This window comes from Trachemys scripta, chromosome 8 (genome assembly GCF_013100865.1).
Source record: "Trachemys scripta elegans isolate TJP31775 chromosome 8, CAS_Tse_1.0, whole genome shotgun sequence".
In the NCBI taxonomy this organism is placed as follows: domain Eukaryota; kingdom Metazoa; phylum Chordata; order Testudines; family Emydidae; genus Trachemys; species Trachemys scripta.
Genome location: NC_048305.1, coordinates 97,845,336 through 97,869,298, shown reverse-complemented (window position 1 = coordinate 97,869,298; position 23,963 = coordinate 97,845,336). Strand labels below are relative to the sequence as shown.

Genomic DNA, 23,963 nt, shown 5'->3' with positions numbered 1-23,963 from the left:
TATCATACTACTCAGATTTCAAAGCATATAGAACACAGTGGATTTAAACTCTATGGGCCAGACTTTTCATACACTTTATGCACGCTTAATTTGCATGCCTAATTTGCAAGTGTATTTGCATGCCTAATTAGATGCACCTGCATGCAGTTATACAAATTACATCTACAATTACAGTAACTACACATGAAAATTGCATGTCCACTGCACTTGAAAATCTGGACCTAGATGTGTCTATCCCTCTTAGCCTTAACTTAGTGCATTTGACTCTGCTTTGATGAAGAGCTTCACAAGTAAAAGTAAAATGCAAAAATATAGTTACAGCAGGTTTTTGCAGGAGGTGCTGTTACAGTCTTACAAGTTTTTTCTTAGCTTGTGAACAAGTTTTGACTCTTGGAAAGACATGTTGGATCGTTAGCTTTGGATTCTGCCTAGAGGAACTTTGAGTAGGAAGAAGTTATTTTGGGGTCTGATAAGAGGGTACAGTTATATGTAATCAGATACAAAACTTGTACTCAGCATTTTAACAAAGTAGGTAAGAAGTGTGTGTGTGGGGGGGGGTGGGGTTTCTTGGACACTGGATAAAATTATTACATTCACGTACCCACTAAGTTTACCTAAATGAGTTGTTGTACAAGCAGTACAACTAATGTGTTGTAATGGAGATTTCAGTCCTATCAGATCACTTAAACAACCTTTATGTTTTTCTACCCCAAATGTAATAATGAAAATATTTGTAAAGCTAACCACAATATAAACAGATCAGTTCACTTTGCACCTATAGGTTTATGAAACTGCCAAGCACTAGTCCAAGAAATATAAGTATGCCCTTCTCACTCAAGGTGATCTGCAAAGGAAAAAAAAATTGGGCATGCACCCGTCTTTGATTTTTGTATAGTGTAGAAAGAGCCTGAAGTGGTTTTTTGTTGTTTTAAATTTCTGCTGGTTTTACACTAGAAATTCAAGTCTTGTCTAAGCTGAATGGCTCTGATGACTGGATAAATAGTGAAATGGTGACTTTATAAGTATTGAGGCAGAACTGAGTAATTGAGAGGGGAAGAGCTTTTTAGTCAGAGTGTTTAAACACCTTGTTTTTGTTGAGCTTTATTAACTATTAAAGAATGGCTTTGTTATCGATTCAGCACCCTTGCCCTTTAAAGGTTAGAGGTCACAGTAAACATTCCTGAAACCTCCCAGAAGTTCTCCAGCAAAACCAAGAAAGGCCAGACTTGACATTCCTGATATTTTTGAAAGTAAAAAATAAATGTAAAAAAAATACTAAACCTTCAGGCTGTCTAAGCGTCATACAGAAACAAAAAAGGGCACAAGCCCAACTTTTTTTCCCTAATACTTCATAAAGTACTTTCAGTGTTGTAAGTTTAAATAAAATACAATGAATTTGTAATTGCACTTTTGTAGCATCTTGTGCAATGGATCTTTACTGTATTAAGAGGAATCATGAAGAAATGTTAAATTGTAGGACTTATTTAGAATAAAAGAAAAGCAGCTATTGTAAATAGAGAGAGGGTATTATATCTACTGGTATTATATTTATATAATCAGAACTGTTCAACTATGGCCTCATCTACACTGCCAAATGTTATCATGTCTGAGCACGAATGCCAACAGTTGAGTTAACTGACAAAATACTGAACTATTTAGATTATCTCTGTAGACCTGGCCTGTGCCTTATCAGAGTTGAGAACTGAACTGCTCGTAATTTAGATACCAAAAACTTGAACAGTTTTGAATAATGAAGGATATGAAAGTTGAAATCTGCTCATGGACAATTCACAAAGAAAGAGCTGAAATTCAAAATAAATTTCTGTATTTGTTATTAATTCAGCTAGCTCTGGCCATAGACCCTCTACTGCTAATGAAGAGTCTCCGTTAGTTTAGGTGCTTTCTCGAGTTCTATCCCTGCTGTCTCTGTGAAGTTCCCAGTGATTATGATGTGCAGAAGTGACAGCGGTGACGCCCTAAGCGTCTATGGATTGACATGCAGAGTACAGAAAAACAACTTGATTTGCAGATGGAAGGAAGGTTCAGACACTAAGTTACTTACAATGCCCAGTCAACTGCAATAATTAAAGTGATGTCATCTGTAGGCAGCCCAACTGATGTCAGAACAATGACCATAGTCACAAGGCCAGCTTGTGGGATCCCTGCAGCACCGATGCTGGCAGCAGTTGCTGTGATACTTTAAACAAGAAGAGGAACAATAAGATTTAACAGCCATATCACATGGCTGGAAATAACACACAGTAACAATGTATCTCTACATGACTGTTTCTGGACCAGAATCACTCACATACAAACCACTGCAACAGGAGTTTATGAACTGTGATTAGAAATCAGCCAGATGGCTAGAATGGGGCACATTAGTCTGCTACATGTTCATCTTTTATCCCTACAGTCAAGTAGGAGAGCTCCAGTGGTCAGATTCTGCGCTGCACCTCTAAGTCATAGCATAGAACTTCTGACCTAAGGGCAAGGCCGGCTCCAGCATTTCTGCCGCCCCAAGCAAAAAAAAAAAAAAGCTGCGATCGCAATTGTGATTGGCGGCAGCAATTGGGGGAAAAAAAAAAAAAGCCGCGATTGGCGGTGGCAGTTCAGCGGCAGGTCCTTCGCTCCTAGAGGGAGTGAGGGACCTGCCGCCCCCATATTGCCGCAGGTGCCGCCCCTCTCCCTTGGCTGCCCCAAGCACCTGCTTGTTAAGCTGGTGCCTGGAGCCGGCCCTGCTAAGGGAAGTGAGGGCAGCTAAGGTGGCTTTAAACTACCTTTGCACTCTCCTGATCCTAGGCTGATTTGCAGCCTTCAATGTAATTTAAAGAGTTGTGGGGGCCTGTCTCAGTGATGTCAGCCTGTCCCCAGAATCTCTTCAATGCTGCATACTACAGACTTGCAGTTGATATACATCCACCCTCAGTGTAAACCCTATGGCAAGGAATGAACCTAATAAATGTTGTCTGTAGTTCCTGCACCAAGGGAACCCTCCCTGGCCAATCCTTTTATGCTGTTCTAGCCCTTCTAGACAGCATATATGGGCTGGAGTAGGGGTGAGGCGCTCATCCTAGATCCTGGCTTCATCTATTTGGGTCTAAGTATGAAGCAAGCATGAATGATTTCATCCTTCTCTTATGTTTCTGGAAAATAGAAACCAGTCACTACTCCTGTTTGATTCTCATATTTTTCAGCCAGGCAGGAAGAGGGCAGGGGGATCTGGCAGACTTAAATTCCATCCTCTGGAAAAGAGAGGATAGTTTTGTGATTAAAGAACTAGGCTGGACCTCAAGACATCTGGATTCAATTTGTCTCTGCCACAGACTTCCCATGTGGCCTTGGGCAAGTCACTTAGTTTCTATATCTCTCAGTTCCTCTAATGTATCCTGTCTCCCATCCTTTGCCTGCCTCATGTACTTAGTCTGTAAGATCCTCAGAACAAGGACTGCCGCTCACTACGTCTTTGTACAGTATTTAGCACGAGTGCCAGTCTCCAATCTTGGCTGGGAACTCTAGGCTCTATCACAATACAAATAGTGAATGAATTAGCTGAAAACTTCATTTTTATTTGACACTGTATTGAACCAAATGTCTGACTTCAAATAAGAAATGGGACTGAGTCAGAATGTTTGGATCATGATCTAGGTGAGACAAAGCGTAAGTGTTTTCAGATTGAGGGTACTATTTTGAGTTCCTCTTCCCCATGTTCAGTGGGTGGGAGTCTCAGATCCAGGATTCTAGTTTGGACCATCTCTGATACAAATATTAGTTTCCATGCAGGCTTAAACTCCCTACTACATATTTGTTCGGTGTTATATTTAATTAGTACTGTTTTGGGAAATGGATTCCCTTTTCCAGAAGCATAAATGACTGGGTATGTTCTTGGAAAGAGACAGATGGGAGGAAGAGAGCTAGGCCAGCTACTAGAAAAAGACAAAACATAAATATAAAGACAGTAAGTGGGTGACTTACTAAAGGAAATAGTAAGTAATAACCATCTGCGTTTATACAGTACCTGTCATCCCATGATTTCAAAATTCTTTACAAACATTAGTTAATTAAGCCTCAAACTATTATTATCCCTATTTTTCCAATGAGGAAACTGAGGTACAGATATATTAATTGACTTACTGAAACCCACATAATGAATCAATGGCACTAGGAGTCTTAGCTTTCCCACAATACATAAATAAATTCCTTATGTGGGCAGAGAGAGAGTGAAAATTAAGATTTATAAGCCATTTGAAAAAAATTAAAGCTTGTATGGCATTTGGATACCATGGTGGTGTGCCTAGCCTAAATAGAAAGGAATGTGATCTCAATGTACAAAATGGAAATGAAATTCAGTGGTGAATGTTACAGGTTCCCTGGACAGCTGATCAGGACACCAAACTATTTCAGAATAGAATCTCTCTGACTGGGTTGCCAACCAGGATTTAGACCTGCTCCTGATCCCATTAAAGTCAGTGGTAAAACTACCAGTGACTTAACTGGAAGCAAGTATAGGGCCCTTAATTAGTAAGATCAGGGAATTCTGCTGTTGCTCATGCTATTTTTCAGGCCAACTTCACAAAGTCAGCCACTAAACAGTGGCCCCAAATAGAGATGTTTGTTGGCATAATTACATTAAAAGGAAATTGGCAAGGCTAGGAGAGTGTCTTTAGTTCTTTCACTTCTACAGAGAAGGGCCTCAACAAGCCCCTGCAATCTTAGCCCCAGATCTCAATCCAGGATTGCAGCTCAACTCTATCTTCATAATAGGTTGAATCAAATAAATAAGTAAATAAATAAATAATCAAACCAGAACATCCTGAAATTTGGGAATGTTCAGGGTTGGATCCAGATTTCAAATCTCCCAGCACGGGAGCATCTAAATCTAGAGAGTGTTTGTCCCATCATAGACCAATGATGTTTAGATTCAGTGGTGGAATGCAAGCTTAGATTTTGGTCTGGGGCCCATCACTGTTAACGATCTGTTTTCTCCCTCTCTTTCCTTTCATTCTACCCTTGATTTCCCCCCTTTCTTTGATTTGTTTTTTAATCTTCCTTTGTCCCTTTCCTCCTACTCTGGCTTTACTTATATCCCCTTATTTATTGGCATGAAGCCTGTGCTTGGCACATGAGCAGACATGGTTCTGCTCCGAGGAGTTTACAACATACATTCTTTCCATCTCCCATCATCCTTCTTGTTCTCTAATCTTCCAAATCACCCTTCCCATCTTCCTCTTCCATTTGGATGATTTTTATAACATACCACTTGTTTTTATCTTTGTTCTGGACCCATCTCTAATTAAAGTGTAACTGAATTGTAGATCACAAAGACTAAGGGTATGTCTACACAGCAGCTGGGAAGTGTGATTCCCAGCTTGGGTAGACTTACATGTGCTAGTTCTGCATGAGCCGGTGTGCTAAAAATAGCAATGTGGCCTCGGCATCATGACAGGCAGCTTGGGCTAGCCACCCAAATATGTACTCAGGAGGTTGGCCAAGATTGCACTCAGGTGACTAGGCTAAGCCCCCTCCCATGACATTGCAGCCACACGCTATTTTTAGCATAGGCTAGTTTGAGCAGAGCTAGCACATGTGTGGCTACTTGGGCTGTGAAATGTCTCTCCCAGCTGCGTAGACATAGCCATAGTCCTGCACATGACCATTCTCACTTTTAGTACAGGGCGAGAAGGCAACAGCTCATATGGGCCAGATTGACCAAACTTTCCCATTAATGCATAAGCAGACCCCAGTTATAGGAAGAAGCTAATTGAAAAAACTCTCTTGCTGTTGTCATTCAGGTCTTATACACACTAGAACTGAAGATGTGCAGGCCACAACAGTGTAAACATGCCCAGAAAGATGGTGATGAGGTCAGAGGGTAGATGGTAGGTAGGTAGATTTTTAATGTGATCAGGCATTACTCATTATATGAATGTTTTTCTAATCATTCATTCCTTGCTGGAAACCTGCAGGTTTCACTCCTGAGGCATTCTTTGGCAGGCAGTGAAATTATTCTGGCAATAGTTAACTGGTTGGATTTTTTTTTTCTATTTAGGATTGGTTATGCTATTTTCAAGAAGAAGGTATTAAATTATAAAATAAATTAATGGAGATATCCTGTCTCCTAGAACTGGAAGGGACCTTGAAAGGACATCAAGTCCAGCCCCCTGCCTTCACTAGCAGGACCCAGTACTGCTTTTGCCCCAGATCCCTAAGTAGCCCCTTCAAGGATTGAACTCACAATGCTGGGTTTAGTAGGCCAATGCTCAAACCACTAAGCTATCCCTCCCCTGTGTTTAAAATATAGAATCTATAGTTAGTGCTCTCTAGCCAGTGAGAACTTGCTTGTTATTAAATTCGCTTTTACAAGCAGCAGCAGTGGAAGTAATTTTTAAAACCTGAGCTACATAATGATTTAGAGGAAAACTACACACAGCGTATGTTATTTCTTTTCCTATTATATTTCCTGTCTCAAGTAGCCTTCCACCCAAGCTGTTCAGCAGTTCCTGAATGTTTGCCACCTCTCTTTCAGAAGGAAGGGATAAATTAATTATTCCAGTTTTAGCATAAGGCTGACAAAACCCCAATGAGAAAAAATAGGACATTTTTTTTTATAAAACACACACAGAAAATATGTGGAGTGAGACTTTGTGCTGCACCCCTAAGAGGCTCACCACAGAATTTACAGCCCAGGGGTTGAGGAAACTATGATGGCTTTAAACCATCTTTGTGCGTTTCGCATGCTGGGTTCCTCTGGGGGCTGAAGAGGCCCATTCTGTAACTTAAATAGCCCTGGGGGTGTAAATTACAGCAGCCTCCTTGGGGTTGCCCTATGGGCCATGCAGTGGAATCTCTCTGCCATGCTTCGTTCCTGTTGTGCCGGGCCTCCCCCTGTTTTAGGGAGACCTCTGAGGGGTCCTTGGGAAGCAACCTTACAGCTGTCTTCCATATTGCCTGCGCTTGATGAATCCTCCCCTGGTCTGCGGTGCTACTTAGGGTTGCTGAATGCTGCTCTGGCCCTCCTGTGGTGTAAAGGGCCAGAGCGCTATGCTGAGGAGCTTACCATTTAAGTTTACAATGTTGTACGTTATTTGTGGAGGGAAGGAGCCGGTGTGTTCTTAACAGACTCCCCATCCTATGCACTGGAAGTGCATCCCCAACAGCACAGGGATGTGGAGGGGTTCATTTTTTATAGGATTCAAGGGGGAAAAATTAAACACTGCGAGCAACAAAGTTGTAATCCTAAGTGAATGAGCTACAACTGGCCTAAAAGCGAAGGATTTTAAAAAAGCCAGTTTAACAAATTGAAATGCGATATATTTCTCTGGTCATGTCTGTTTTAATAGGGCTAGTAAGATTTCCCTCCACACTGGCCCTGATCTTACAGGAAGCTTTGAACTGAGCATTGCAGATGCAGTAATGTGCTTGATACACAAATGAGAGAACATCACAGATTTAATGAGTCAAATGGAAAGGTTGCTGGGTTTTTGGGTTTATACCTTATAGTAATAATCTGTCCAAAATCCAGCTCATAATTGTTTACTTGAGCAATAAAGATTGCTGCCACCGCTTCGTATAGGGCAGTTCCGTCCATATTGATCGTGGCCCCAACAGGCAGCACAAATCTGGCAATCCTTCTGTCAACATGGTTATTCTCCAACAAGCACTTGAAAGTTATAGGCAATGTGGCTGAGCTGCAAAACATCCAAAACAAAAACCAAACACATGTTGGAAGCTGTTTTTATCCTCAGGGAATAACATTAAAAGCAGCAAACTCATCTATCTTCCACTGCATATAGATCATATTCAATGCTGTATGCATTCAAGCACTATTTCCTATCTTCGCTTCTGTCTGCTTATGTATCGGGCCCAAATGGCTTCACTGATAATGGGAGTTTTGTCATTGGCTTCTGTCATAAACATACAGCTAAGGGTAGCATGAAATCCCTCCTTTACCTGTACAGGGTTAAGAAGCTCACATAACCTGGTTGGCACCTGACCAAAAGGACCAATGAGAGGAGAAGATACTTTCAAATCTGTGGTGGAAGGTTTTTGTTTTGTCTCTCTTTGTGTGTCTTCTCCGGTCAGCGAGGAACCAGGGAAGGGAAAATACATCTCCTAAAGCCATATCTGAACTAAGCATCTAAGATTACAAATTGTAAGTAATAGGAAGGAAATGCGTTAGATTGTCTTTTGTTTTAGCTTGTGAATTTTCCCTAGGCTAAGAGGGAGGTTTATTCCTGTTTTTTTGTAACTTTAAAGTTTTGCCTAGAAGGAAATCCTCTGTGTTTTAAATCTGATTACCCTGTAAAATTACCTTCCATCCTGATTTTACAGAGGTGCTTCTTTTGCTTTTTCTGTATAATAAAATTCTGCTTTTAAGAACCTGATTGGTTTTTAGTGTCCTAAAAACCAAAGGGCTGGTCTGTGCCCACTTCGTTAACCTATTTAGTTGGTATATTATTCTCAAGCCTCCCCAGGAAAGGGGGTTTGGGGGGATTTTGGGGGAACAGGAACTCCAAGTGGTTCTTTTCCTTGAATCTTTGTCTAACTCACTTGGTGGTGGCAGCGATACTGTTCCAAGGATAAGGAAGAATTTGTGCCTTGGGGGAGTTTTAACCTAAGCTGGTAGAAATAAGCTTAGGGGGTCTTTCATGCGGGTCCCCACATCTGTACCCTAGAGTTCAGAGTGGGGAGGGAACCCTGACAGCTTCTGTGAGAGCAAGAGCAAGTCAGTTGTGTTTAATGAGTACAAGGCACTTGAGTGTGTGTATGCAAATTCTGCTTTGCACTGTTACGCAAGAGACAATCATTCAGTTCCCACTCTACAATTTTTTAAATCCGTATTGGATGTTTTTCTTAAAAGTATGCTCTAGTTCAAACAACAATTAATTCAGAAAGTTCTATGGCCTGTGTTATGCAGGGGGTCAGAGTAGATTATCACAATGGTTCCTTCTGGCCTTATAATCTATAAGGTAGAAAGCAAGGGCTGGAGGTGCCGCAGAAGCCATAGTGTATGTTTAGTCACCAAAGAGTCAAGGAAGGAAAGTGTATCATGCAGCTCAATTGTGATACCTCTGGAAACAAAACATCACTGTTGATACTTTCAGAAAGAAATTCCACCCCATCCTCGTTAGACAGAAAGCTGATGGCCCTGATGATAAGCTTTGAAGCAGGGTAAGATATGAAGCAGGGGTGGGCAAACGTTTTGGCCCAAGGGGTCATCTGGGAATAGAAATTGTATGGTGGGATGTTAATGCTCACAAAATTGGGGTTGGGGCGCGGGAGGGATTGAGTGCTCTGGTTGGGGGTGCGGGCTCTGGGGTGAGGCCAGAAATGAGGAGTTCAGGGTGCAGGAGCGGGCTCTGGGCTGGGACGGGGGAGTGGGGTGTGTTGGGGGGTGAGGGCTGGGGATGTGGGCTCTGGGGTGGAGCTGGGGATGAGGAGTTTGGGTGTAGGAGGTGCTCTGGGCTGGGACCGAGGGGTTCGGAGGGCGTGAGGGGGATCACAGCTGGGACGGGGGTTTGGGTGAGGCTCAGGGGTGCAGGCTCCAGGCAGCGCTTACCTCAAACAGCTCCTGGAAGCAGCGGCATGTCCTTCTCCGGCTCCTACATGGAGGGGTGGCCAGGCAGCTCTGCCCACTGCCCCATGTGCAGGCACCACTGCTGCAGCTCCCATTGTAGTGCTGGAGGGGGGCCATTGGAGCGCGTAGGAGCCAGAGAGGAGCCCCTGACCCTGCTCCCTGGCTGAAGTGCCAGAGCGGGGCCATGCCGCAGCTTCCGGGAACTGCGTGGAGCGGCCCTGACCCTGCTCCCCGGCTGCAGCACCAGAGCGGGGCAAGCCCCACGCCCCACTCCCCAGCGAGAGCTCAAGGGCCAGCTTAAAATGGCCCGCGGGCTGTAGTTTGCCCACCCCTGATGAAAAGCAAGGATCTCCTCAAGGCTCCGATAGGGCTAGAGGACATGTCTCAGTCCCACCCCATCTCCCTTCAGCCATACAGTAAATAGTGCAGTTTTATTAAAGTGCAAGTCTGATCCTGTGCCTACACAGGATTTCTCCCCCCACCCCTCCTGCTTATCAAAGTTAAGGGCCTCAGCTCCTACTAACAATGGGAGTTTTGAACACAGACTGAGGACAGTGTATGCCCTTAAGACTGTGCCAGTGCCTACTGAGTACTGACACCAAACCCAAAATAAAATACTTGTTTAGGCAACAATTCATAATGGCTACACAGTAAACAGGATTATTTAAAAAACAGGTTGCTCCTTGAGCGAAACTCTCCAAAATTCTCTCCTCCCAGCCCTCCAAGTGAATTTAGTGTTGGTGAAAGATGTCAGATAAATAGGCCTGGGAACTGAAACCCTCTATTGTATCTGATCTGTGGACAAACAAAGTGCAAGGTTCCTTAACCATGATGAACTGGTGGGATCACGTCTGAGACCAGTGAAAGTACAGTTGAGTGTCTGTGCCTGCTCATTCCTTACCCTCTTTGCTGATGCTGCAAACAAAGAAGCCAACTGGGACAGAGATATCTGTGCACTAAGAAGATTTAGGGTTGGCCTATACTGGGAACTTACATCAGCACAGCTACATCTCCCAGGGGTGTGGATTTTCAACACTAGGTTGTTGGATGAATTCTTCTGGGAGTATAGCTACTTCCTCTCGGCAAGGTGGATTACTGGCACCAACGGGAGAACCTCCCCGTCAGCCTAGGCAGTGTCTACATTGAAGTGCCTCCACTGTGCAGCTGCAGTGGTGCGGTAGCAGTTTAAGTGTTGACGTACCCGGAGACAGAGACCACCGACTCATTTCACACACACCACTAAGCAGCCATATAACTGTAGCACATTTTGATCCCTAGTGAGCTGGAGAACAGCTTAGAAATCACAAACCTGAGAATGGCTAGGTTGGGGGCAAATTGAAATTACTGCTCCTGATTGACCAAGAATTGCACACATCCTATTTTTTTGTTCTCTCTTCTCCTCTTCCTTGTTCTTTACCACATCCTCCTTGTTCATCTCATCCATCAGTTATGTCTTGTCTCTTTGATTGTAAACTCAATCGAAAAGACAGGGCAGGGTCTATCATTTGCAATGGATTTGTACAGCGCCTAGCACAATGGGGCCCTGACCTGGTTGGCTTCCAGGTGCTACTGGAATATAAATGTAAAACAGAAACCAACATCTTATAATGGACAGTTTTAGGCAGTTCAACCATAGGCATAGCTGCCAATAATAATGAATAATGAACTTAAAATCCATTATTACCACTCTTGAGCTACTTAGAGTTCTGCAGTGACATCCACCCCTTTTATAAAAACATCTCTTACAACTCAACAACTTCTTTTACAATGAATCCTTGTGTTTCTTTGTATGGAGAGGAGGGGAAAATGTTTATTCTTTTTTCAAAGTTTTTACATTATTATAAGTTTAATGCATCCAGAGGGCACAACATGTTAATAACATTCCTTCACCACCCTTTCTCACCTTACAGACTACTTACCAAATGCCACATTAAGAATAATTAAAAAGTCCCACTAAAGATGAGGTAAGAGCCAAATGTTGTCTTGCAGTTAGGATATACTGGTGGTAGTTTGGGAAACTGTGTGTTCAGACAGACAGCAACCCACTCAGAAGAGCAGAATAAAACTTGAAAATTCTACTTCACGCAGGGTTTATGTGAACCTTTTCTTCTTGTTTCACATCCTTAAACTTTGCTTTTAGTTTCAGGCTCAAACAAATCTGAAAATTAAAGCAAAACTCAGCAAAACCTACAATTTTTAATTATGGGACCTATTTTCAGTCCAATAGGTTATAAAGCCACTCATAAGGCATGAAGCTACTGAGTTCTGCATGGTTTCAATTGGGAACCATAGACTGTGCTAGGTTCCCTTGAAAATTGGCTCAAGTTCAATCAAAAGGATCACTAATCTCTGAAGGTCTTTGCAGTTTTAAATGCAACAGAGGGTCCTGTGGCACCTTTAAGACTAACAGATGTATTGGAGCATAAGCTTTCGTGCTCCAATATATCTGTTAGTCTTAAAGGTGCCACAGGACCCTCTGTTGCTTTTTACAGATCCAGACTAACACGGCTACCCCTCTGATACGTGGCAGTTTTAAATGAAACTCAAATCTAGCATTTTTCACACCCCTCAGTGATGTAGCTGTGCTGATCTAACTTGTTGGTGTAGACCTGACCTAACTGAGTGTTAGTGAAAGCAGCTTTGGGGGGTCTAATATCAAATGCTGAGGAAACTGTTAGGTTTTAACACTTAACCCAGACCTTGAGGCTAAATCTAAAGCGCTGTTTTTAAATAGCTAAATATGCTTCAGATTTCCATTAGTAAAGAGAGGAGGCATCGTGTCCCACTCAGGACTGTATTACCGACAAGCAATTGCAAAACAGCTATAGATTTATCCCACTCCATTTTAGTGATTGTACAGGGGCAAGGATTGAATACAAACCAATATTTCAGTCATGCAAAGTGCTAAAGTAGGCCACAAAGTAATAGAAGAGCCAGGCTCTATAGAAAAAGCTCCTTCTCCAGCTGTTTAGCCCTGCCTGTTTATCTTGCAAATGAATCCTAATTCTTATTATTGCTCCAGAAAGTCAACAAGCTGACTTAATCAAGAATTAAGTTACACCCCCTTTCGTTAAATCTGTCTTTAATTTACACTGCACAAGAGCCAAGGTCTCAGAGTTTCATAAGAAGCAAAAGCCCCTTTAAATGTTCACATTTTATTTACACTCTGGGTGCAGGGGAAAAGAGAACTGCTTCTTTTGATGGGATACACTATTGAGAAGATGCTGCCTTTGATTCACTGACGCTGTAGAAAGATGATCATGGAGAAAAAAAGACCTCTACATGTCCTAGGGAAATTATAATCAAACCAAGGGGCATTTATCTATTAGCCAAATTCTGACCTTCACACTGCGAGAGGCGCCTGGGCGGAGGAATCGTAACAGTGACAGATGTTCCCTGAGCCAAGCTGACTAAACAAGGCAGGATGGCTCAGAGGGGCCAGGCTACAGCATACTTTGGACCACACCTCATTGCTGCACCTCCCTTAGTGCCTGTCACCAAAGCCAAACAATGTCCCAGGGCCTAAGAGCCTGGGATCAACACCCAAACTAGCTGGCCTCGCCCTTTTGGGGCTATGGAATGCTACCTAGTATGTAACTGGGACCCCCTGCCAAGCATGTAAGGGAACAAATACATGTTCTACTATGGTCCTGTATGGGTGCACTGTTTGGGGGGTGTCAAGGCTACTTCCCCACTCTGAACTTTAGGGTACAGATGTGGGGGCCTGCATGAAAACTTCTAAGCTTAACTACCAGCTTAGATCTGGTCCGCTGCCACCACTCCCAATGTGCTAATTCCCTTCCCTGGGTCACCTTGAGAGACTCTTCTCCAATTCCCTGGTGAATACAGATCCAAACCCCTTGGATCTTAAAACAAGGAGAAATTAACCATCGCCCCTCCTTTCTCCCACCAACTCCTGGTGGATCAAGATCCAACCCCTTTGGATCTAAAAACAAGGAAAAAATCAATCAGGTTCTTAAAAAGAAGGCTTTTAATTAAAGAAAAAGGTAAAAATCATCTCTGTAAAATCAGGATGGGAAATAACTTTACAGGGTAATCAAACTTAAAGAGCACAGAGGACCCCCCCTCTAGCCTAAGGTTCAAAGTTACAGCAAACAGAGGTAAACACCCTAGTAAAAGGTACATTTACAAGTTGAGAAAACAAAGATAAAAGTAACACGCCTTGCCTGGCTGTTTACTTACAAGTTTGAAATATGAGAGACTTGTTCAGAAAGATTTGGAGAGCCTGGATTGATGTCTGGTCCCTCTTAGTCCCAACAGCGAACAACCACCAAAACAAAGAGCACAAACAAAAGCCTTCCCCCCACCAAAATTTGAAAGTATCTTGTCCCCTTATTGGTCCTTTGGGTCAGGTGTCAGCCAGGTTACCTGAGCTTCTTAACCCTTTACAGGTAAAAGGATTTTGGAGTCTCTGGCCAGGAGGGATTTTATAGTATTGTACACAGGAGGGCTGTTACCCTTCCCTTTATAGTTATGACAGGGGGATAAGGAGGAGGGTAAAAGAAACTTCTGTCCTTTCTTCCCTCCACCAATATATATGTGCAAATAAGTCAGAATTTTGCCCTATATGTTTGACATTTCCATGCAAATGCTAAGCATGTCATTGGCATCAAAAGTGATAAAACTGGACAGCACATGGTGACTGATTGTTGGATGGAGAACCCCTCACTTATAGGTCATGGGTTCCAGTTACGCTTAGGTCAGTGAAGCCATTGCAATGAGATGACTGTTTGGTGGCTTACAGTTCCTGTAGAGGACAGGTGCTCACATCCCAATGCTACCAGCACCTTTTCCACAAAGTGGCACCCTTACTTGCAGTCTTGGTCGAGGTGCCAAGAACTAAATTAGCTATGGGGAATGACCCTCAGAAAGGATCCTTGAAAAACAAAGATAAGGCAAATGAAGGAGTCGGGGTGGGGAGGCTTGTGCTGGCACTGCTTTGTTTTACCTGATTTGTGGTTAGCTAGATGTATTTAGATTCCTGATCTATCATTCCATCATCTTTCGCTAACACTAAATTCAGTAAAAAGATGAATTATCCACTAGAGTCTCGCTAAGCTTTGTCATAGTCTACATTAGTGTTGCTACATATAAAGAGCCAGGCGAAGAATAATTTACTTTTTGGCCGTGGCTTTATCTAGTATAATCTGTATTTAAAACACTTCATCCTTCCCATCTGCACTCTCCCACTCCCATTTGTCTGTCTTGTCTACCTGTCGTATCCTGTCTGACACTTAGAGTGTAAGCTCGCTGGAATGGAGACTATCTTTGCTAGGTATTTGTACAGTGTGGCCTTGATCTTTGAGTGGGTTTTCCAAGTGCTACCATAATAACTAATAGTAATAGGCAAGGAAAACAGCTGGCCCTTGACATGAACAGGGAAATCTCCCAAGAGTGATTTGTCTCACTTTTTGTGCATGGTATGTCTTTTCTATAGTTATGATCTTCAACTAAAGAAATCTTTACACACCTGGTGGTGGCTCTATTTAATACAAGAACACTGATTTTCAGTGTTCTGTCTATCATTAGATGTAGGCATGCACTGATGCAGAAACATACGGTAGAGACACATTAGGAGGCCAACCTTTTGTTCTGCTTTAAAATGATCTGATAATCCAATGCCTGTATTATTAATATTAATATGTTGCCTTTGTGGCAAGTATTACTTAATCAGATACAGATGTGATGACTGTCAGGAGAAGCAGCTTTACTTTCCAAAACCAATTATTTGTGCATGTTCTTTTGGCAACAACTCAGTTATGTGCAGTATCTATTCTTCTCACTGTAACCGAGGTGAAAAGTTCAACTATCTCATCACAAGATGCTACCATTTAAGAGGAAAAACACCAAATAATGTATTGCTTTTTTTAAAAAGTCTACATTGCACTTGCAAAAAAATGCATCTGTTGCTGCAAACGGGCAATTGTACATGCAGCATACAAAGCTATGCACAGAGTCATCTGAGAATGTGCACAATTTTCTGCTGTTGTCTGCACTGGCATTGCAGACTATCGAGGAAGGCTGGGTAAAGACAAAACACAATTTAGACATTTGGGTCTGTAGTTTGGTCACTAGAAATCAGGCCTGACTTTTGCCATATATCTATGACTTATGATTTTGGTACATTTCAGAAAAGAAACTTTGGAAAATTCATGATATCATGACCAACCCGTACATTTAGAGACTAAACTACAGAGAAGGTAGCTAATACTTGAAGAATGATCTGATGGGCTCAGAGATAGAGGCAGACAGGTGATGAGAGAAACCAAAAATAATACGAAGAGGAAGAAATAATGACCTGCTTCAATCAAAAGAGGAAATAGCTGTTTAGAAAGCAATGAGGCAGAAAAGATCAGGGGAATAATGCATTGGCTATGAACTCACAAATGTGAAGGAAGAGAATCTACTGTGCGACAAAGGAAGTAACTGTCCTATTTTATGAAGCCCCAGTACGACCACACTTGGTAAGTATGGGAACCTAACCTGGTGAAAAATGCCATTAACTTTCTACAGTACAAACTGTACTTTCTAGAGCTGAGAAAGGTAAAACAATGAGAGGCACAAGTCCTAACGAAGAAAAAATACAGGATGAATAGATAAGAAAATGTCCTTACAGTAAGGGGAATTAAGTAATGGAATAAATGACCTAGTGAGGATGTTGAGTCATCAGCATTATAGGTTTTCAGAACCAGGACTGAGGAAATCTTAGTGGGATCAGGGAAGAGGGTTGAGAGGGAGCCTGAAAGGTCTTTTCCAACATTAATATCTATTACTGTAAGATCATCATCATCTGTGAGTCTGGGGAATACAAACGCATCTGAAGCTACAAACTTAAAAAAATAGCCTTAAACTTTCAAACTTTATTAGAACTTATAAAGCCAGCCAAAACACAATTTGCTCCTGATTTCACTTTGCAAAATATACTGTACTATATTTCAGTTAGCAAGTCATTAAATTTTATAAACATCCTGTAAAATGAAATTTATAATGGAGATGCGGACAGTCCCTTAATTTTTATGGCCTTAGTTGGAACCATTATGATTTCAGGAACATACGGATGCAATGTAGACTAGGTAGACCAGGAGACAATCGAAGTTCCTAGGTTCTGTTCTCAGCTCTGGAACAGACTCTCCATGTGACTTCGGGCAAGTCACTTAACCTCTCTGTGTCTCTGTTTACCCATTGGTAGAATGGGGATAATGACAGTAATTAGCACATTGGACCACAAATTCTGGAAGCCCTAGCATCTGCTGAGTGAAACTGACATGATTCTTGTCTGTTTCACAGCTGTCACCCACCAAATAGCAGCAATTTCACTCACCAGCTGCTGAGATCCTGGGGGCCATATTTAATTTTTCATCAGGTTCAGAATTGGAATGAAATCAAATTTTGAAATATTGACATTTCCTGCGAACCTGAACTTCCAAGTTTCAGCCAGCTCTAATTAGGACCTCATAGGTATTTAGTAATATCAGTGCTTAATACCTGGATGATGTGGCCAGAGCAATTAGCAAGGCTTGAAGAATCCCTCTGATGAAAACAATGGGGTTTTTCTTAGTGATAAAGAAGTACATCATTGGCAGAATGAACAGTCCATGAACCACCAGGCCACAAACCACAGTAATGGCATAAAAGCCCAGCTTCTTCCCAATAGCTGTAGGATCATCCATTTCCAAGATCTTGCCAGCAATAAGAAACACTATTCCAAAAGGAAAATACCTAAGCGAAAAGAGAGGGAGATTTATTGCTATGAGACAGATCATTTCCACCAAACAATTTAGTGAGATAACAAGTTCCTGCACTTTCATTTCAATACAGACTTAGGACTTGACCACGCAGTGTTTAATAAGCATGGAGGGTGTTCAGAATTTCATAGGAGCACCTTGCAAGATTGGACTCTTCTTCCTTTTCCATTCATGAGTTCTGGGAAAATGTTTTTATATCAAATTATTAGCAATGATACTGTTTTCTTCTGAAAGAACAGGAGTACTTGTGGCACCTTAGAGACGAACAAATTTATTTGAGCATAAGCTTTCGTGGGCTACAGCCCCACTTCATCAGATGCATAGAATGGAATACATAGAATGAAACATATAGTAAGAAGATTATATATCCTTACTGTATGTTCCATTCTATGCATCCGAAGAAGTGGGCTGTAGCCCACGAAAGCTTATGCTCAAATAAATTTGTTAGTCTCTAAGGTGCCACAAGTACTCCTGTTCTTTTTGCGGATACAGACTAACACGGCTGCTACTCTGTTTTCTACTGACTGGCCAGTAAGACACACACAACACACTTCAATACAATTTGTTAATTAAAGCAGTGTATATCTAATCTCTCCCTCAATGTATGCATTTTAAGGTTCCCATCACCATAGTATTTAAGGCCCAGATCCACAAAGGCACTAAGGTGCCTTAGTTCCAGGTTTGGATCCAGTGTGACCTACAAAACTATTGCTGAACCCTGAAGGTGCCTAAACTCACTCTGCACCTAAGTTTTCAGGGTAATAGTTCCCTAGGTGCCTATTTTTCTGCCTCTGGGCATATGCACTGCTGCCTCACTCTTGGGGTCTGGATACCTATCTCCTGCCTAAGCCCCAGTGTGATTCACAAACCAGGACAAGATAGGTGCTCAGACACCTAAGTTGCATATAGGACCTGATCCAGAAGGCATGCTCAGGGGCTGCCTACCAGATAATGTCCCATTCAGAATCCAACAGGAAGAGGAGGTGGTTCTGGTACCCACCTTATAACAGCCTAGGGGTTAACACACTCACCTGGGTTGTGAGAGACCCGGTTCTGTTCCCTCCTCTCTCGATTTGAAAGGGGTCTGCCACCTCTCAGGAGACTGCTCTAACCACTGCGCTATGGGATTCTCTGGTTGAGGGGAGGGGAGGTTGCTCACATTGTCTCCTGCTGAAGATGTTCCAGTATGGATAAATAATGAAACAGTGACGGGAGCAGGGGGAGTGGAGCAGGGTCTCTACCCACTGGACTACAGAGTCATTCTCTCTCTCTCTCTCCTCATGACTGTTTAAGTATTTATTCACAATGAAGCAGTCATGGGGTAAGAGCGAGGTGAGAGACCCCCATTCAAATCGTGTCACCCCCCTCTGGCAGAAAGGGGGAAATTGAATCTGGGTTTCCCACATTCCCGGCGAGTGCTGTAATCTCTGGGCTACAAGTGATAAGGTGGGCCCTGCTGCTGCTGCAGTGATACTTTCCTACCTCACAGACTTGTTGTGTGTACAGTAAAGCACTTTGAGATCCTCAGATGGAAGGGGCTAAATAACTACAATGTATTAATTATTTACTCATTAGTAAGACTGTTCACAAAAGTGCTGAAGAGCCATTCTTAGATTAGCAACATTGATGTAAAAAGGGAATGTCAACTATATTTTAAAAGCCCCTCCCCCACCGTTTAATTTCAACAGCATCCCAGAAATTGAGAGCAGCGTTTTAGGGATAAAGCTATGAGCAGAGGCGGATTAAGCTTTTGCGGGGCCCTGGACCAGAGCAATTGGAGGCCCCTCCCTCCTTTCTGCCTGCAGTCGTTCTTTCCCCCTACCCCCAGCACTCCTGCCAGGGAGCGGGGTCAGGTCGCAGGGGCTTCCCCTGCTCCCTGGCAGGCGCGCTGGGCTGGCAGAGCGGGTTGAGGCGAGGGGGCACTCCAATTGGCCGGGGCCCCTGGGCATGGACCCCATTGACCCCGTGCTAATCTGCCACTGGCTATGGGAGATGCAAGAGCCAGGTTGTGAATCTTCACTGCAATTAGACACCTGCAGCTGGCCCATGCCAACTGACTCAGGCTTACAGAGATTGGGCTAAGGGGCTGTTTAATTGCAGTACAGACATTTGGGCTTGGGCTGGAGCCTGGGCTCTAGGATCTTGCGAAGTGGGAGGGTCACAGAGCTTGGGCTGTAGCCCGAATGTCTATACAGCAATTAATCAGCCACTTATCCTGAAACTTGTAAGCCCGAGTCAGCTGGCATGGACCAGCTGCAGGTTTTTAAATGCAGTGTAGACATACCCTAAGATTGATTTTATCGTGCCAAAGGCTACTATTAGACAGATGCATTTCTATTGCTTTTCAAGGAATTTTCCTCCCATGTTAGAATATTTTTGTTAATCAGTGGAAGGATTTGAAAAGTTCTAGGCCCTGGAACTTTTTACAATTTTGCATATTCTTCAGGATCTTCTAAGTACTGTAAGAGATATTTCTAGTACCCTATCTTCAGATCTGCTCATTTACAACCAGCTGGGTCTATGGTATAAACTGCATAAAACAGAGAGCCAGATCCCCTAGGTCTGTCTGAGCTGTGCTTGGCCTGGGACCTGGGATTGGGAATGAAGGTGGGCCATACTTCTTCTATTGGTAAGGATTTATGTTCTCTCTTACACTAGGTAGCTTGTAACCCTACAGGTGTGGCTCTGAAGCATGCACGGGCCATTTAAAGACAAGTGGACTTCCAGTCACTCTGACCCCTGGTCAAAAACGTTACCAGTCAGGGAGCAGTGCAGCTGAGATTGTAGTGGGATGACTGTTTACCAGTATAGCTATTTCTCTGTCAGACTACATCCACATTGCTATTGTGTTGATATAACTACACTGGTAGGGAATTTGCACTGCTCCAGAATGGGGAATAGCAATTTTGCAATAACTGAGGTTATTTCAATAGGAGACAGACATGAGTATGGATGTGTGCCTGGCTCTGCTAAAAATAGATGAATTCTACTGGCTAACTTTTGTTAGACCAGGTCTAAGCCACCTTTCCATTCTCCTGATCTGGGGTCAAACTTGCCCGCAATCTGATTTACGGACATTCTAAGTTATGTTGGCTAGAGTAGCCCTTAGGGCCTACTCTACTGGTTGGGGATTGCCAGAGAGCAGTGCACTGTGATTCTGTCCCATCATGCCCCTGCCCATACCACTGGCCATGCCATCTACATCTGGAGCAGGTGGTATAGACCTAAATATGTTGCTTTATGGCACCCGGGAATTCCCCTTTGTTAGGGGAATCCCTGGCATCTGTGTTGAGGCAGTTCTCTGTCCTCTTTATGCCACTGGAGTAGTGCAAAGGGAACAGAGCCAGGGACCAGCATCTGGCCTGGAATGTTTGTATAACTTCCTTCAGATGCTAGCACCATACAATGTTGAGGTTGTTGTTCCTCATGAATTTGCCTGGAAACAAGATTACATCATCTCGGAGCATTTTTTTCCTGTTGAAATATACTTCAACTTTTAAAAAGTGATATTTTTGCTTGATAAAACAGCTACTTACCACACAGCAACTGCCACTATCTTCATGACAGATTCATTTAAACACTGGCAAAAACTGACCAAGGGAACTCCACTGTTACCCATTCTGCCCAACATTATACCTGCAATCAAACACATTATTGTTTTAATTCTCATTTACTCTTAAAAATCCCCAACACACTCCTTTTCTACTGCAACTCAAAGTGAACTAAGTGTGGGGTGGCTAGCTGGGTTAGATAATTGGTAGTGGGATAATCCAACAAATCTCTGTGTTGTAAAAACACAGAGATATAAATCACACAAACACACATAGGGCATGGGGGGGGGGGGCAGCCCTGGGTTCTTCAGCTCCACAAACATCTACCACTTAAGCTAACGGAGATCTCTTTTGAGTTCCCACTAGGAAATCCCTCACCTTCTATGCACCAGTCACTAGAGGGCAACAACACTGACATTATATATAGAGAGATGGAGAGAGAGAGAATTTTAGGGTAGGATTGATAAAAGGAGCCTTTTTCTTTTGGCTCACCAGTTTAAATCTAGCCCCGACTGGCAGTGACCAAAAGCCATCGTCTGACATCTGTGAAATTAATTTGGTCTCAGTCCAGTTTCTAGTGGATAAGCATCTAGAAGATAAAAGCCACCCTCACACTGGTCCTTTTTGCCACCATGGCTTAGCAGAATCAAGCAAATGCACATGAATAGAAGGGCCAAACTACTGCACAAGACTAATCAGCAAAGAAAACAAACACATTCATTTCAACCAACAGTCATAAAGATAGGGGATCTAGTTCCAAGAATAGTTATGTAACCCTATACTTTCTGTATGGTGTTAAGTTTTAATAATGTATACCTAATAATAAACATATCTGTTATGTTCCTATTTAACTAATTTGCTGCAGTGATCCCCGTGAGGATTGTAACGGATCATGTTAATCACTCAAAGAAGCATTTCAGAAATCCATTTATGTTTGAAGAGGATTTTACAAGAAAACGAAGTTGTGAAGGGGGTGCATTCTAACACTTATTCTGGATGGACAGAATGTTTGCTTTGACTGAGGGCCCATGGTCTGTCATTTGGAGCGCACATCTGCATTTGCAGGCCAGGTCCCAGATTGTAATGGTTCCAAGACAATCCCCTCCTGATACAGGGGAGTGAGCCACTTAGATGTCAAACCCAACAATTTCACAATAACAATGCATGCAGGATGTGGGTTTATATGCCTGTTAATATTCATCTAGCTGTAAATTTTCAGACACAAAACCACATTATATTTTATTAACAATGTTGCTCATTTATGCTAACAGAATGTTAATTACAAAGTTCAGTTTTTTAAGCTAGACTGGCTTTATTAAGCCATGGCAGCTTTACAAGAGTCTTAGCTTTCTAACTTAGTAGAATGATGAAGAGGGGAAATGGATCACCTCTTATTTTACAGGAATAACTGTGGTTTGCTTACAAGAAAACTCTTTGATGTCTGAGTATGGCAAGTGTTGGCAACAGGAGATGTAGCAGGTAAGACTGGAGGCTGCTGAATGATGAGTATGAGACTCACTGGTCTCTTAAAGCAGTGGTTCCCAACCAGGGGGTATGTGTACCCGTGGGGTACACAGAGTTCTTCCGGGGGGACATCAACTCATCTAGATATTTGCCTAGTTTTACAACAGGCTACATAAAAAGCACCAGCAAAGTCAGTACAAACAAATATGTCATGCAATGACTTGTTTATACTCCTCTATATACTATACATGGAAAAGCAAGTACAATATTTATATTCCAATTGATTTATTTTATAATTATATGGTAAAAATGAGAACGTAAGCAATTTTTCAGTACTAGTGTACTTTGGCACTTTTGTATTTTTCGGTCTGATTTTGTAAGCAAGTAGTTTTTAAGTGAGGTGAAACTTGGGTTACGCAAGACAAATCAGACTCCTGAAAGGGGTACAGTAGTCTGGAAAGGTTGAGAGCCACTGTCTTAAAGGACCTCACTATTCAACCAAATACACGAAGGGATGGTTTCAAGAAATGTTCAACAGTCAAACCTCACCAGTTTACTGTACTGTCATTTGCACAAGCCCCTTTCTGCAGTCGTTATGTAAGAAGCCCAAATAGTCATTTCCAAGCAAAGTTTTTATTCTCTGTGATTTATAAGATGATTTCCAATTCTTCAAAGTTTGTGCTAGACTCTCACCTCTTATCCGTCTCACACACCCCAACAAGGCCACACTCATCCAGCTGGGGGCCTAGAAGGCTGCCTAGGTGAGGCCCTGAATCAGTGCGTTTTTAAGTGCCTTTTTCATACCCTTTCTCTGGCCACCATTGCCCATTTTGGGGCAGAGTTGGCCAGAACCAGACACAACCTTGAAATTGAGAAGAGTCCTGCATGTGGCTTTCTTCCTGAGCTAAGATTGCTAAGCCACCCGCCTCCTGCTTCCAGAAAAAGGAAAAGCAGGTTTCTGTTACTAAGAGAGGATGGGCCGGATTCTCAGTTATGCTAAAGCCTCTTTTTATGCCACTCTGGCAGTGTAAGGGGGCCATAAAACGGGTGTGACTATAATTTATGCCCACGTTAAAGCCCCTTTACTTTGCTAGAATGGTATAAATGAGAATCAGGCCCAATGACTGAGCAGAACTGCTATGAAGCACCCAGTGCCAAATGAATTACTTTGATGTATATTATGATATTTCCATACACAACATATTTGGAATGATGTTTTCCCTTTCCTCCAAGCCCCACCCACATACCCTCCATTTGATCCCTGCCCTTCACTTTTCCTTAGGATGGGAAGAAGGTGATGTAGAGCTTGTGACAAAGGTCAAGAAATACCCTGTTAAGTGGGTTGCCCTATGGGCAATTTGTCCAGCTCCTAGAAGCAAAACAGATAGGTGGTCTTAAGTAGCAGAATCTTGTGTTTCCACAGCCACCAAACTAACACAATCTAAAAACGAACCTTTAATGCACATATATAATTCTTCTCCTGTCCTTCCATCACAGTCATATGTTTTTCAAGTGATAGGCACATAATATGGCCTGGCCGGAAGCTCTGGCAAGATCTTTTATAATGCATGGTTCCTCCAGGTGCTGGCAGACCAACAGCTGTTCCAT

At 42.6% G+C, this 23,963-nt stretch overlaps 1 protein-coding gene across 1 annotated transcript in view; it reads right to left on the bottom strand.

The window, feature by feature from the left end:
• The window catches only part of SLC1A7 (solute carrier family 1 member 7), an 87,075-nt gene that overhangs the window by 4,881 nt on the left and 58,231 nt on the right, over positions 1-23,963 (bottom strand). The window contains exons 6-9 of the mRNA XM_034780274.1: positions 20,877-20,976; positions 17,081-17,314; positions 7,491-7,685; positions 2,063-2,197 (exon numbers count right to left, since the gene is read on the bottom strand). Coding sequence (XP_034636165.1) covers positions 2,063-2,197; positions 7,491-7,685; positions 17,081-17,314; positions 20,877-20,976 — 664 coding nt within the window. The remainder of the gene's footprint in view (positions 1-2,062; positions 2,198-7,490; positions 7,686-17,080; positions 17,315-20,876; positions 20,977-23,963) is intronic.